Raw genomic sequence first — 16,007 nt, 5'->3', positions numbered from 1 at the left:
GGAGTGTGACCACAACCGAAAACATAATATTTCTGCTTCGTGTCTGAGCACTTTGCATATCATGAAAACGTTCTCCTTAACACTTCATCGCTGCCAGTGAATATCTCACTCAAACGTGTAAAAATATGTGAATGTTTCCTTTCGATCGACAAGAAAATACTATAATGTCTGCATTTAAAACTTTAAGAAAAGGAAACAAAACACCAGTGAAAATAAAACATAGACTTAATGTGCTGGTCAGACTATTTTTAGCCCCTTTCCTATAGCAAAAGGGGAAAATATAGAAAATACAGTCATTTAGCATAACAGGAAGATTCTTGATAAATCAGTGTAATAGTTATTTTTCTCCTTCTGACTTCACTCCTCAAACCTTCTATTTCTTGCACATTTGGTTGATTTCACTGCCATCACTTCTGAGCAGTGTAACAGCAAAGACCCAAAAGACCAGATCTGCTACAGGAATAAATACAATTAAGACAGAGATATTTTATTATTTTTTGTTTGTTTGTTTTAATAGAGATCATTCTCTCTCAATCCATTATAAAATAGCATTTTTTTTAAAAATTCAGATATTTACATATAAACAAAGAGCTGTGCAAAATTTACAAGACATTGGCAAGAAAGCGTCATATCTTTGTCTCATTTGTCACATATATACATGAAAAATAAGACTTTTCAAATTCAAAGTTGTCAGCTGTGAGATCTACAAATAGCAAACTTAAGTATATACAGTAATAAATTTTGCCAATAAACATCTTTTCATAAAATGACAAAAGGTATAAAGACCAAAATTATTATGTGCACTAAGAATATAAAAAGTTATAAAGTGGGTATGTTCATCTGATTGACTCAATTTTAGAAAACTGATCTGTCAAAGTGCAGTTTTTGCTCTGCATTTCATGTTTATCCAACATGATCTCCATTATTCATAAATATAAAAATGTGGACATACAACTTGTTGAAGAATGTGATTCACTTTAACGGCTGCAATCAGGAATATTAATTTGGTTACTTTTTCCAGACTCCTCTTTAAAATTCACACTGTTACACTGTCTGGATACTTCAGGTTACAAACACCTCCTTAGTTTTCAAACTAGAGCATCCTACTTATAGATCTCCAACTATTTACATTATTTTAATGGTACAAAAATCAAAGCACAAAATGTGTTTGAGAGGGCAATCCATCACTGTAAACATCCTGCCAAAAGATATTTAGCCAAAAATTATGTGCACGGAATATTGCACACTCTCATTTCAAAAGTTTTTAGTTCTATGGATGACACTGATAAAAGGCAGTAAAATGACTGGAAAGCTCCATTTCCTAATGACAATATTCAAGAAACAAAGCCAAATCCACATTTTTGTTTTCATATTGCAAATGGTTCATTGTTTTTGGATCTTCCAAATCTGCAGACTATGAGCTTGCTGCTACTACTACATTGAACACACCAGAAAACCTGCAGACGATACAGTGGTGACTGGCTTTGGAGAGGATGCTCTGTTGGGATTAAGTTCTTTTGTGTTTAATTGTCACTAAAGAAACTAATAGACACTTGCTGTGACTGGGGAGTTGAGGAAAAAAACCTCAACACAATTTAAACGATGTAAAGTTTGAATAGTAAATGTGCTAGAATCTGGAAACAAGTGGATTTAACAACCACTGTCAGGAACTCTCACCATAAAAAACCCTATGGCGAGAGCTCTAATACCCCCCGTACACCATGCACAACACATAAATAATCAGTTCAGTTTCCAATCAAGCAAAGACAAACAAAAGAAGCGAACAACAAAGCACTCATCCTACAAATCTGGAGAGAACTGCTGGATAAATGAAATTACTTGATCAACACATTCTAATCCATATGGCTTAAATTGTTAAGAAGGCAACTCAGCAGATGACAAGACTAGTCAAGATTAGTCTCTGTAAAACAATCCACAGGCATTGCTAAAATATAGTATAAATGTGTGATAAATTAAAATCTCTGTTAAGGACTTAAATAAACAGAGTGTTTACTGAACACTTCAAAGAGATTTGCTGCTACAACACAGATGTCACTGCAATGACACTGACAAGGATTTCAAATCTGAAGTGCTCAGTTCAGTTAAAGACATTTTTCTTGTGTGCAGCATGAGGCAGTGCATGAGTGAAGTGTGGTTGGTTGCAACTGGTCTCTGAAGAGCAAACTGAGCTGAGAGGCACACTGAAATCAGGGCCAAGTTCCAATATTTGCTCCATCTCTGCGCCGAAAATACAAAAGGCCTGTGCTTGAAGAGGCTTTTAAAAGCTGACGTCTCCTCAGTGTTCTAGATAATTCTCTTCCCACAGACAGATGTCTCATAATTCAGCAGTGGGTGATCAAAGAAAGTACCGGCAGGAAGGGTCTGAGCTGACGGTCAACTCTGTTTCCTTAATGCCACTGAGCTGAGCGAGACTAGTCATTTTAAAATAGCGCTATTTGAGGAAGCCTTTATAGAGCAGGTGTGAGTGACTGGTCCCCTTTTCATTCTCCAGACAGAAGAGCAGGTCCCTGAGGTTCACTCTAGTGATGCGCTGTCGCATAAACTGTCTGGAGCCTGTTCCACCGGAGCCTCCAGGTTGGGAGGGGCCTGACCCTGAGCCCTGGAGGGTCAAACAAAGCAAACACAATGAAGCCATTTAGTCTTTTGCTGGCTTATATTGCAAACTTCAAATAAGCACACTCATCTTTTGTTAATGGCTCTTTAACCCTCACCTCTGCACTGGCACCCCTAAGAGGAGAGTCCATTTTCCGTTTTTTCCTCGGGCCAATTGCTGCCAGTGCTGTTAGGTTGGCTTCTCTCTGTCTGATCTGAGCCAGCTCCTGCTGCTGCATCTGGATTACAAGCAATAACACTTAGATTAATTTCACAGACATAGTCATCACAAGGCTTCACCATGAGAGCAATTGTACAGTAACTTATTTCAGCATAAACTTACCTCTTTGGCCTTCTGTTTCAGTCGAAGCTGCTCTGGGTCTTCTTGCCGTGACCGAGACTGCAGTAAAGTAGAGGACATTTTAATATTTCAATAGGGATATGTTGAATTTATTAAATCGATCACTTTATTCATTCGTTCACTCCGAGTTAGCATATCTGTTATTTAGTGACAGTTAGTAGCAGAGATATAATGTATATTAATGACACTGACCCAGGATCACTCACTCAGCTTCTCTATGCAATTATGAGAGTGTGTAGGATTCTCCCGGTCAATGATACCGCGTGTCCTTGTTTAAATAGTGTTACCTTGGCAGCCTTCAAGAGGATCTCTCTCTCCTGCTCTTCCTTCCTTTGCTTCTCCATCTGATCCAGCTCCTCAAAGAATTTGAGCTGAGTTCGCACATCGCTGACCTGCTCACTCCGGTTGTCCTCCTGAAGGTGGCATGAAGAAAGAAGTAGCCAGGAACAACAGAAACATACAAGAAGAGAAATTTAAACAGACAAAATGCCAATGGATCTAGCTGACTCTCTGATAAGTGTCATCAGTTATCACCTTGAAGGTTACGTTCCTCTGCTGTGCCACTTGTGACACTTTTTCCAGGAGGTTTTGTAGTCGCTGCTGTGTAGCGTGGGAAATGTAGTTGATCACATCTGTGCCCAACTCACTGACACCAAACTTCTTACCTGTCACAGTAAGAGTGATTGCAAGTATTTAGACTATGTCAGCCCACAGCCATAAACATGCTGCACATTGTATTTAATGTTTCTCACCAATCTCCAGGGCCATCCGGGTGAGTGAAGAGGTGGAGAGGAAGGTCTCGTCCTTACAGGAACGAGTCACTATGCCAACAAGCTCAGAGTTGGTTGCTAAGATACGGGCACTCTCCTCTGACAAGTTGACTCCTGCCATGGAGGCCACGTCGTTGATATCATCGTCATCCCTGGATGAGATAAAAAGTTAAAAAATGACAAGGAAGACACATTGTGTGCATTAATACAGAATAATCGCAACATTTATATATAGCTGCAGTGGTGTCCTATAGGTAGAAAAAGAACTTCAACCTTCAACTGAAAGAAGAAAAAAAACACAGACATATGCATCAATAACAGGTAGAAACAGTAGAAACATCAAAACAAGAATAGTGTATTAAAGAAGTTTGTGAAATCACAAAAAGAAATGCTATTAAAGGGCAATGTGTGAATATCTGCATGCCTTGTTTGATTTGTCTCAACCTAAAATTAGACCACTTCTGAGAGGTTTGCTGCCACAACACATTTGTTAGTGCAAAACCACTGCCTAAGTTTTGAAGTCTAAACTGCCCAGTTTAGTGCAGTTCATATATCAAAACAAAAGATTACGAATTACAAGACCCACTACACTGTATGTCAATGCTCGACTACGTAGTATGAAAAATACACTGAACAAGGAATTACACATAAATGAAATAAAAAGAAAATTTACAACATCAATTTGACAATTTTCCTTTTTTCTTTTGCCAAAGAAACGCACAAAATGTGTGCAATATAGCTCGCAAAAAGCAATGTCATTGTAGGATGTAATTTAAACATCTTTGCACCTAAGAACCTTACGTGCTGCTAAGTGATCAGCATTTTAAAGACACTGATGAAATTCATGCACGTGTCACTAACCTGAAAGTTCCCCCTCCAGCTTCCTTCAGCTTGTTCTTCTGAGCAGCAGTGAGAGAAGCCTGACTGAGTACTTGTACTGTTTTGGCCCCTGGAGCCAACGTCTGCTTTACTGCTGGAACTGAAAGTCATAAACAGGAGTAGAAGCAAGTTCATATTTTACAGCTACATTAAATTATTGAATTGGAATTGCAGGTGAAACTGCCAGTGTACATGCACAATACACATGAATATAAATTTCACTCCAGAATTAAATTTGAGAACTTTTTATCCCACAATTACATGCAACAACCACAAGGTGGCAGCACTTCCATTATTTATATATATCCATTACATACACACGCACGCATGCAGGCACACACACACACACACACACACACACACACACACACACACACACACACACATATATATGGTAAATAGATGAAAAAACGAACACACAAACACGGGTTTGGGGGAAACAGGTGTGTTTTTGTGTTTTCATTGATTTTCTAGCATTTTCTTTGCAAGTGAGTCTTCCCATGGATATTTCTTAAAGAATAGTAAGGCTCCAAAGATACAAAAAAATACATTGAAAGTATTAGCACTAATTTTCATTAATCAATAATAAGTAAGTTCATATTCAGTTCGGTGTAGGAAATAAATTGACAAAGTTTATGCATCTGTTGAACACACACCTGTTTGTAGCTGTTTGACCACCTGTGGCTGGCCCACAATGATGCGGCTATGGGTTTGTCCTCTGAGTGTTACCATGGGAGACTGAGCCAGCGTCACTTGCGGCCTCACCATGGTCCCCTGTTGCTGAGGCACTATCTGCACACATTCAGAGACAAAGAATGAGACCCACAATAAAAGCACGCACAAGAATTGAAATATAAACTCTTACATGCAACGCTTCCACTTCCATGTACATGCCCAATCACTGTATTCGGATACAGGTATTGATTCCCAGCAGCAGCAAAATTACCAGTCCAGGTTTACTGTGAGGTGTCTGAGTGAGGCTGATAACTGTTGTTTTGGTCGTGGCAGTGCTGGTGGCTGTAGTGATGGCGGTGGACAGAGGAGGTCGCAGAACTACGGCAGTGAGCGCCGTGGAAGCTGCCGCAGCAGGCTGAGTGCTCGGCTGAGCCAGCAGGCTTTCCTTGATAAAGGCCTCTGAGTCTGGGGTCATCTGACGCAGTGCTGGGAGACTTCTCTACAGGCAGAAAGAGAGGTAGCACATATTCACTTTCATAAAATCAAACAATCCCTCCACACAGGACAGATGTGTTTTTTTAAGTTCAGAGCATCGGCACTTCCTTGCGGCATATTTATCAAATATTCTACTTGAAACAAACTAAAATGCAAAAAATTCAGTTTATTATGCACGTTTAAAAGGATGTTTCTGAATTTTTTTTCCCCTTTGTTTTATAATTTTTTAAAATAAAGAACTACACATTGCACTGGGAAAACAACGCAGGAGCTTCTTGTAATGGTGGGCAACATTCCACACTGTTGAATAATCTTTTCTCTCAAAAAAAGAGAGAAACTAGTTCTTACAGCGAAAACTGACAATTTACGTTCTATCATGTCACTGCACATACAAATTGCTGAATCAACTGCACTCGCCACACTATCACAACACAATGATGTGACCACTTCCAAATTTGTTGTAAAGCAATTAAAATGTGGTTTATGTAAACTGGCAACCATAAAATATCAACTGTATATTTATTTTTTGTTGTGATACCCTCAAATGACTGTATATAACTATGATAAAATTTCTGTTGCAATTAGCCTTTACATCAGTCTTTTTTTTGCAAGTTGAGGAAACCTTTGGAAAGGATGACAATGCACCCTGTGTTCTGGGATGAGAGCTGCAGAGAAGACTGGGAGGTCCTAAGATATTCGGCTGACAGGGAGAGGAGGACTACTTGCTATCAACATTTGTACGCATACACTCGGTTTGGTGTTTATGATAGCAAAGAACACTGTGTGTTAACAGACAAGGCACTTGTTTCTCTCTTTAAGATCTTTTCATGCCCACTGGAATTGCAGAAGGGTTTTAGAAGACGTTTGAACTGACTTGTTTGTGTGATACAGTTGTAACACAAAAAGCTTGTGTTTGATGCAGAATAAACTCATTCACACCACATTACTGTCACAGGCTTATTCCTTGGTCATACTACTATTTAAACAAGACGTGGTCCTGCCACTTTGGCTCCATGCACAGCACTATTAAACCTTATATTAATATATTTGTCTGTGTGTAAATACGTCTGTTAAACAAAGTTGTTGACTTTCAGGTCATTTATAGTTATTGCACTCGTGTTGACACTGGAGCCATATCGTTTAAAGGGATTTAATCATTTGCTTAAATGTAACAACCTCCACTCAAAAACACAATATTACAATGTTCATATGCTAGGTTTCTGACATTAAAAAGGATACATTGTGTAGTTTAGGGCTACAAGTCTGTAGTGTTTACAATAGGATAAGAGCAAACCACAGAACAATCTGTATCGTAATATTTAATTTTCATATTTGGCTATATTATTAATGAGGATTCCATATTTCAATGTATTCTGAGTTTATATGAAGTTTGAATTGAAGGATCATAAAAAAACAGATTGATACTAATCAGTGTAATCCCTGGTTAGGGGTAAAGTCCATGCCACCACATCAGTCTAAAAGGCGTAACGTTTGTCTTTAGTTTGCTGGTGGCACTGAAGTCCAGGAGTAGAATATAGCTACAGGTTTTAATGCAAGCTCCAACCGAAGTCTCTCTTATCCACTAGCAACTATTATATCTGTAGACAGTATTCAAATGTTTGGCTCCTCCAGGCAAATAACACATTTCACAGATTTTTGAATTTAACATAATACAAGTCCTGCAGCAAAAAGACATAAAAATGTGCCTTTCTTTAAATGTCTTTTCACGAGTACTGTTTTTCGCAAAGTGTCAAAAAAATGAAACAAATGAACATTGCTTGTGGCATGTGCAAAGCATGGATACCCTTCTATTTGTACAATATCTGAACTCTATTAACTCTCCATACCTTGATCATTAGGATTTGTAATACAGTTCACAATTTCTATGAAGGAATAATCAACCGATGACAACTCCAGACCTTGATAAATTCTCTGACCCTCAAACCCGTTGGTAAAACTCGACAACCATGGGCTGAGAAAAATGAAGCTAACTATGCCCACAAAGCAGGTGAAAGCTATAAAAAAAGATAGCTTGTAATCTCTACTATCTGAAATGAGATTAAGAAGTGGTTGCTAAGGGGATCTTTCAAGACAACACGTTGAAGACCAAAAACTTTCAGGTAAAGCTGCACAACCGCGGCACCAAAAGGCAAAGTAAAACCCTGAAATAACAGCAAAGGAGTTTGAAGGTTTAGTTGATGTATGACTGTTTCACCATTCTACTGTAGGGCGAAGATGTACAAAGAAGGTCTCCGTGGAAGAGTCATGGTGAAGAAACTGATCTAAATAAGTCAACGTCTGAACCACCAATCACCACAGCAATATCTAAATAAGCCACAGTCATTTTGGAGAAAGTCAAAATTGAGCTTTTGGTAAACAATTTGTCAAAGTTGTGTTTGGAGAGACAAACAGTATTTCCAGAAAACGCTTTAGCTACTGTAAGCATCATAATGGAAATATTTTGCTTTGAAGTTGTGTGGCAGACAGTGGCACGGGAATCATTACATTAATAGAAGGAAACTGATTCCACAAATAAAACGTCAAATTCTGGACACAAATACCAAGCAGTAAATCAAATAACAAAAACTGAAAAAAAGGCTGGCTTCTACAACACAGCAGTGAGTCAATACCTCAAAAACAGCATTCGAAATCTTGGGGTATACCTTAAACATGTTCCGTAAGAAAGCCTCAAAACATCTCAAAACATGTGATGCAAATGGTAAACAAGTTATATGCAAGAGAAAATAGGTGAAAATTCTTAAATCAAAAAGATAAAAACTCTCAGCTGGCTACAAAAAGTGTTATCAAGATGGGATATCTACCAGAGGAGGGTGGAGCCCAAACCTAAGGATTGAGGAAACAACATCTGAACATTTTTAAAAATATCATTATTAATGAATGTTTGCTGAACCAAAATCAGTATGTAATCACCACAAACTTTTGCTGGTGTGCCATGGACCTCACCTTGAGGAAAGGTACAAGGTACGGCTGCGGTGAGGAGTTGAGCTCCCGGTATAATCTACTGGTGAAATCTTCAGGCTCTATCTTTGCTTCCTTTAACAACAAACAAAGAGGATGGATCAAAACCATGAAAATAATACTTTAAGCTGAACAAATACATTGAAGCAAAAAAAAAAGAAAGGTATGAAGATGAGATCAAGCATTAACACAGAGAATGAGAGAGGAGTACCAGCAGGTTCTTGACGAGCTCCTTGACGTTGGCCGTAGTCTCAGAGGACTGTTTTCCACTGGATGCCAGCTTGATCAGTGTGGACAGAAAGTTTCTACACTTTTTCACATTCTCCAGTGTTTCCTGCAAGCACACGACAGCATTGTTCCTTATTATTTACAGCAGACTTGCAGTACAAATACAGAGCAGGACACAAAAACATGCTAAGATCAAGCATCTCTGTAGTTATTGCGATTTTTGACAGATTAAAGTATACACAAGTTAGCACTTCTCTCTTACAGCTGTGATAGCTATCGGAGCGACAGGGGTCCCAGTGGCCCCAAAGGGCCCCACCCTCTGTGTTACTGCTGTGGCTGCAGATCCAGGCTGCACTGTGGTGGGTGTTCCAAGCGGCTGACCCGTGGCACTGGCAGTTCCTCCCATCATGATGGTGTTCTATACGAGTCAGTGAATTTACAGTCATGAGATGAGATGCAAGAAAATGACAAGGTCAGAGTCACAGTTTTGACATATCTGGTTTCGGGGCACAGTACAGTCAAATATCGCTAGGACATAGAATTGTTTTCCAAGATTTATTTTTTCAGAAAAAAAATGAATATTGTGTGTTTGCTGTCACAGATATCTTATATTTACATTATGTACACAAGGTAGCATCAGTATCAGTGCTTTTCTTCCACCCCAACTTACATTAGAGCTGGCTGTAAAATACGTCCCACAAAACAAACCTAATGAGGAAAATGTATTAACCTTTCAGAATTTTCATGGCAACCTGAACATTCATAATTCACAAGAAAGATTAATAACCAGCAAGGCTTTTAAAGTGAGCAAACAGGCCAGCCAGAGACGAAATGAAAACAAATATTTTGACCTTGATGCAAAATTCCATCCTTTCATGGCACAGCTGTTCAGCAAAACAAGATGAGCATACAACCACTGCAACAGATTCTAGGCCTGTTTTTATCCCACATCTAAAAGTAGGAAATCAGTCCGAACAAGTCCAGGAGAGATATAATGAGCCATACTTCAGGAATAGAAGGGAATGATTTATATTTACTTTTGCATTCTAAAAAGATAAGATAAGAAAGCTTCATTGTCATTATACACAGTACACTATGAAATTCCAGATGACTATTCTTCCTTTTAGACATACAAGACAAATAATAAAATAAAATGAGAATAAAAAAATAACTAAATAACGGAGTAAAATACGTAAATTGAAATCTTTACAAAAAAATGTACAAAGTCTTCAGTTTGCTGGTGGCACTCAAGTCCAGGAGTAGAATATTGCTACAGGTTTTAATTCAAGCTCCAACCAAAGTCTCTCTTATCCACAACCAACTATTATATTTGTAGACAGTATTCAAATGTTTGGCTCCTCCAGGCACATTTCACCGATTTTTGAATTTAACATAAGTAAATACAAGTCCTGCAGCAAAAAGACATAAAAATGTGCCTTTCTTTAAATGTTTTTTCATGAGTACTGTTTTTTTCGCAAAGTGACAAAAAAATGAAACAAATGAACAGCCAGAGACGAAATGAAAATAAATATTTTGACCTTGATGCAAAATCCCATCCTTTCATAGCACAGCTGTTCAGCAAAACAAGATGAGCATACAACCACTAAATATTGGAGTAAAATACGTAAATTGAAATCTTTACTAAAAAACGTACAAAGAATGTGCAAGCGGCATTGCAAAGCGATACAAGTGATTCTAGGAACCTACTGGGGAGCTCTTCCCAGCGGATAGATATGAGAAGCGAAAATATTACAAAGAGGAATTCATTTCATATATACAGATACATATAAAAGTTTCTTGAGACTGCATTCAAAGCTTTTGTGACTAATTTTGTTTGTGTCCTGGATAATCCAGACCGAGGCCAATGTCTTCTGAGCAACGCCAAACCATAATGAGTGAAGCAAAATTTGTGTGAGGTTATTGGACACAATGAATACTAAAAACATGAGCAAATAATTCTGCTTATGAAAAAGAGAACAGCCTCCCTGGCAGGGTTTTATCGGGGTCACGGTCTGAAGGACCTTACTTTATGTTCAGATTAATACATGACAGAGGTAATTATGATGTTGATGTCATCGATGTAATTTGCCTGTCTGAGCCACAGAAGATGACTGTACACTGGTTGCAGCCGTTGCAGGTACATTTTATGCAGCTCCCACAGCAGAAAAAAACACATATTTCATGTTTGCAGTTACATTTAAGTCAAATGGGTTTTCTCTCAGAGTGCAATGTGTTGCTAGTCGACAGCATGTTCCATATAGATCAAATGGTTAGTCAATAATTACAAGGCATTTATTGTCAGCACATACCACATCCACATCAGTTACCATTCTTTATGGTGGTAAATGACCCTTACAGGTAGACCTGAGACCATTAAATGGCACTTGGGACTCGGTAATTTTACACGTTGGGGAATAAATATCCCAAAGGGATGTAAGGTGGAGTTACCTGAAGCACAGGAGGCCTCTGCAGCGTGGTGGTGGCTGTCACAGTCGTTTGGACTGTGGAACCTTGTTTAATGATGGTGGTGGGGGTAACTGGACGAGCCAACAGTGATGCACCTGGAGCCTGCAGAACAGCAAAGGAGGGTAATGAAGTAGATTATAATGTTCTACTTGATGTTATTCTACAGTATATAAAATGACAAAAAATATATATTAAAAAATTATACTGTAAAGTTAGTGAATTTAACAGTGTACATGCTGCTTTTAATTGCCTTTTGAATGCAAAAAGAAAGAAAACTACTATGTATACTGACACTACATACATATACCGCGATGTGTACTTATTTTTTTCCAACAGTAATTGTCTATTTTGTCAATTTCCTCAGCTTTCTCCACCAATATTAAAGCTGGAGGCAAGACTCACTCTACACAAGTTAAATAAAAACAGTGCACTGGTTTCATTAATGTCTTTGAATGGTCGTTTATCATGCAAAGGCAGCGTATGCATGTGATACCAGAAAGCAAAGTGGCTTGTGCTACATTACAAAATGGATCAACTAGGGTTTCTCTTTACCATTTATCCTGAAAAATAATTTTTAGTTTAATTTTAATGAGACAGCAAGAGTGTATAAATTTGAGTCTAAGTTTACTGATGACACTGGAAATTTTACAGGATGGCTGCTGTAAATATGTTTAGTATGTTCAATATGGTGACTCTGTTGCTTTGATGGGATGACCAAATAATGCACTGCACAGCCTTAGTATTATGAATGCACCAGTAGCACTTTCTCTCTACCAATACGCTAATGCATAAACTCTGGGTATCAGCTGATATCAAGAACTGAGTCAAAGCAAGTGTTTTTTCTGTTCAAAATCTGCATACTTCACAGTGTAGAACTGACCGACACTATCCTTCTGTGTGCACTGTAGTTTTAACCACACCTCACTTCTTAGCAATAAGTAAAGACGTTCATACAAAAACATTTTTTAAAAGTATGTATTAATATTATTTGTGATAGTGGGTCATCAATATAACAACAGTGACAATATTAAATACTTCCAAGTACATCTGGCTGCTACCAAAGCTACTACATTAGATTAATATCCATGTAAATTATGATCCAGTGCACCGCTACATAACATGAATGAGTCACTTTTTCTGTGCGTGACTGTGCGCATGTGTCCAGCAGACTTGTACCTGTAGAGAAGTGATCTGGACAGGTGGAGTGCTGGTGGGGGCTGCAGGTCTTGATGCCATGGCGCTTTGTGACTGGGACTGAGCCTGCATCTGAGCCAAAGTCTGCTGGTGAATCATCAGCAGCTGCCCACTCTCACTGCGAACCAGGACCATGCCTGCATGTGACAAATGTCCAGGGGGTTAAGATGTCAAAGGTCGCCGCTTTTCTGTCCTGATCAGTCTTACCGTAACATTCTGTGCATTCATGTGTGGAGTTTCATGAAGGGGTATAACTTACTCACCTGTATTGCTAGTGAGGTCAACTGAGGCCATTGACAGGGAGAGCTAGAGATTTTCCTGCCAGTCAGTGACCGGTCAGACCAAAATGAGCCACAAACATGGTACTAAAATCAAAGCCGTTTCAAGCCACAGCAAATCATGTAATTAGATGATGTCAGAATTCTCAACATGGTATTGTTCAAAGGCAATTTTCTTTCTTGTCACGGATTCTTTATTGCGGGCAAGTGTATTAATACACACTGGAGTCTGGCATTACAGTCAGGCCATTCTCCATCAAACAGGTGACTGCCTGTGTGATAGGTGGCTGGACTAGTACATAATAATACACTGGCCTGCAACAAAGCAGTGCAATGTACAGAGAGGCTGCAAAGGAGAATTGAGAAATGAAAAGAAGTATTTTTTGAGTTTCAAATGGGCAAATTATGAAATGCTGTGGTATAAATTATGTCATTTTATGTCTCCACGTCGGTCTGACCACTGGTACTCTGGGCAGAATCAATCTAAACATAGTACCTCTAACATTGGCTAATTTCAGCTCATTAAAAAACTACACCTGAGTGATTCGTACTGCTATCTGTCACATAAGATCTGTATTAATTACTTTGAAAGTAGCAGCTGAGACTTGAAAGGAACAGTCTAACTCTCTTTAAATACATAAAAACTCAGTACTTCAGAAAAAAACTGTAAATTCTACAATTCTACAATTTCATTTAGCAGACGCTTTTATCCAAAGTGACGTACATTTGAGAGTAAATACAAAACAGCCATTGATATGAGAACAGTGTGTAATTGTTTCAGACAAGACAAAGTAATAAGAATCAATAGACTGTAACAGAATACAACTTCAATATACTATAGAAGGAATAAATTGACCCAGTGCCCCAAGGCTTTTAATCTGTTCTGTGGTTAGAAACTTGCCCACCTCTTATCTGGTGTTTGGGGCGTCAAAAACAATCGATTCTGTATCTTCTCTGCTTACAATAATGTGTTGCAAACCGCCTCTTGCTTCTGTAAAAGTCTATAAGTAAAGCGAAAGCGCATTTGTGTTTGACAGCAACCAGGCTTTGACAACTTATTGCAGCTTGACACAGCCTAAAGAGATGTTGAGTCACATTTAACTTGTTAGAGAAAACTTCCAGATGCTCTTAAACTTTACGACTTAAATTTACCTGCAGGGAGCTGAATGTTTTGGATATTTGTGGCGTTTTGTTGAGGCTGAGTGAGTCGAGGAGCCAAAACCTGTGGAGCAATAGCACGTATTCCACCCGGAGGAGAGGCAGCGATTGTTGACGGTACAGAAGTCCTCAAGTTTTGCAAAACAGTCGGGCTCCTCATAGTCGCTGTCGTCCCTGTCGCAACAGCTGAAACCACGACGTGGGCACCAGCCGTACTTGTCACACTGACGGCCGGTGTTGTTAAAACTGTGGATGGATTGCCTGCGCTGTGTGAAGTGTTGGTGGGACTTTGCATAGGTGGCCTCACAAGCGTGACTGTGGGTACAGTTTTCGCAGAGGGCTGAGACGAAATCACAGAGGAAGTCACAGCATTTTGCGCACTCAAAGTAGTTCGAATAATAGTACTCGGTGTCGCAGACAAAACCGTTGCGCCTCCTTTGCTCACAGAAACAGGTCCGTTGCTGACAAGCGTGACAGCGGGCTGCGAGCTGTTGCTGTCTGCAGGTCCAATTCTGGGGATATGACAGCTCATCACCACCGCGCTTCCATTCAAAGTTTGAACACCAGTCACTCCAGGTTTCCCAACAGCAGATGTCGCGTCTGGTACCACCATAACAACTCCGCCAGCTGCACCCGGCTTTGACGGACTCTGAGCAGCTGTCACACTCGGTGCCGCCGCCGATGTGATCCCGGCTGCCCCATCCATGCTTGAACCGTGGGAGCCCTCGCTGTTACCGACACCTCATTGCACTCCTGGCCGTATAGCAGCGGAAACACATGAAAACAAGTGAGGTGTCAAACAACTCTCTGACTCGCAACAGTTTCGGGAGACACACAAGTGAAGCGAAGTTGAACAACGTGACCAAAATTAGCTAATGTTAGCTAACCGGAGTGCGCAGCTATCTGCTTTAGCAAGCTCTTGTTGTGAAAGTCCCATTTTGTTGCCTTGAACACTGAAATTACTGCCTACAGCTGAGTTGCCGACGTGATTTGCTGCAGAGTGGACCCTAGCCGTTGTGTTACAGTGACCTGCTGCTGTTAGCTCCCACTCCAGGGATCCGACTAGAGCACTAACTACTTTTTCGTCCACCTCTGTGTTGAAGAAAACATCATCCAGCAAATCGGAGCCCGCCGCCATCTTTGCCCAGCTACGCTCGTTCGTGAGACGCATGCGCCGATTGGATGCATTCTCCGTTACGCGGCCCCATCCGGCGCTCTGATTGGCTCCTCGGAGAAAATAAAGCTTGGAACAAATGGTAGAGAGCTGCAGTGTACAGTGCCAGCACAGACTGACAGATCCACGGGAAAAGAACAACAGAGCCGTACCTGGTGGGACCTTAGCACGGCAAAGAAACTCTCCGAGGGTTTCTGCGCTGTACATGTCACCCCAGATTCCTTGCACAGTATCCAATCATTTTATATGCATTTTACTTTATCGTAGACTCTGAGCGTCTCAAAATGGCTGCGTTGATGCTATTTTTCCAGCAGACCTGCAGCAGCCGCCTCACTGCTCACAGACAGAAGTGATGTGAAGCTGGATGTCAAACTCCTGAAAGTGCAGATCAACAATTAGCCTGTCAGTTTGCGTAGTTGTGTTTTGCAGCAGGGGCTGCACAGTGGCGTAGTGGTTAGCACTTTCGCCTTGCAGCAAGAAGGTCCCTGGTTCGCGTCCCGGCTTTCCCGGGATCTTTCTGCATGGAGTTTGCATGTTCTCTCTGTGCATGCGTGGGTTTTCTCCGGGTACTCCGGCTTCCTCCCACAGTCCAAAAATATGCTGAGGTTAATTGATTACTCTAAATTGCCCGTAGGTGTGAATGTGAGAGTGCTTGTTTGTCTATATATGTAGCCCTGCGACAGACTGGCGACCTGTCTAGGGTGTCCCCTGCCTTCGCCCGAGTCAGCTGGGATAGG

General features: G+C 40.1%; 1 protein-coding gene across 1 annotated transcript; it reads right to left on the bottom strand.

Moving 5' to 3' along the window:
- Positions 1–483: 483 nt before the first annotated feature.
- LOC111588742 (transcription initiation factor TFIID subunit 4) lies at positions 484–15,230 on the bottom strand. The gene is made up of 15 exons (XM_023299277.3): positions 14,091–15,230; positions 12,643–12,797; positions 11,449–11,568; positions 9,263–9,418; positions 8,984–9,106; positions 8,758–8,847; positions 5,570–5,797; positions 5,280–5,415; positions 4,606–4,723; positions 3,727–3,896; positions 3,509–3,639; positions 3,262–3,387; positions 2,957–3,013; positions 2,733–2,852; positions 484–2,620 (listed from the first exon to the last, which is right to left on the bottom strand). Exons 1-15 carry the CDS (start codon positions 14,800–14,802, stop codon positions 2,453–2,455), a joined length of 2,610 nt encoding a protein of 869 aa, XP_023155045.2. The 5' UTR covers positions 14,803–15,230; the 3' UTR covers positions 484–2,452.
- Between the last annotated feature and the right edge of the window lie 777 nt (positions 15,231–16,007).

This window comes from Amphiprion ocellaris, chromosome 8 (genome assembly GCF_022539595.1).
Source record: "Amphiprion ocellaris isolate individual 3 ecotype Okinawa chromosome 8, ASM2253959v1, whole genome shotgun sequence".
Classification (NCBI taxonomy): domain Eukaryota; kingdom Metazoa; phylum Chordata; class Actinopteri; family Pomacentridae; genus Amphiprion; species Amphiprion ocellaris.
This window is presented reverse-complemented; position numbering and strand designations above follow the sequence as displayed.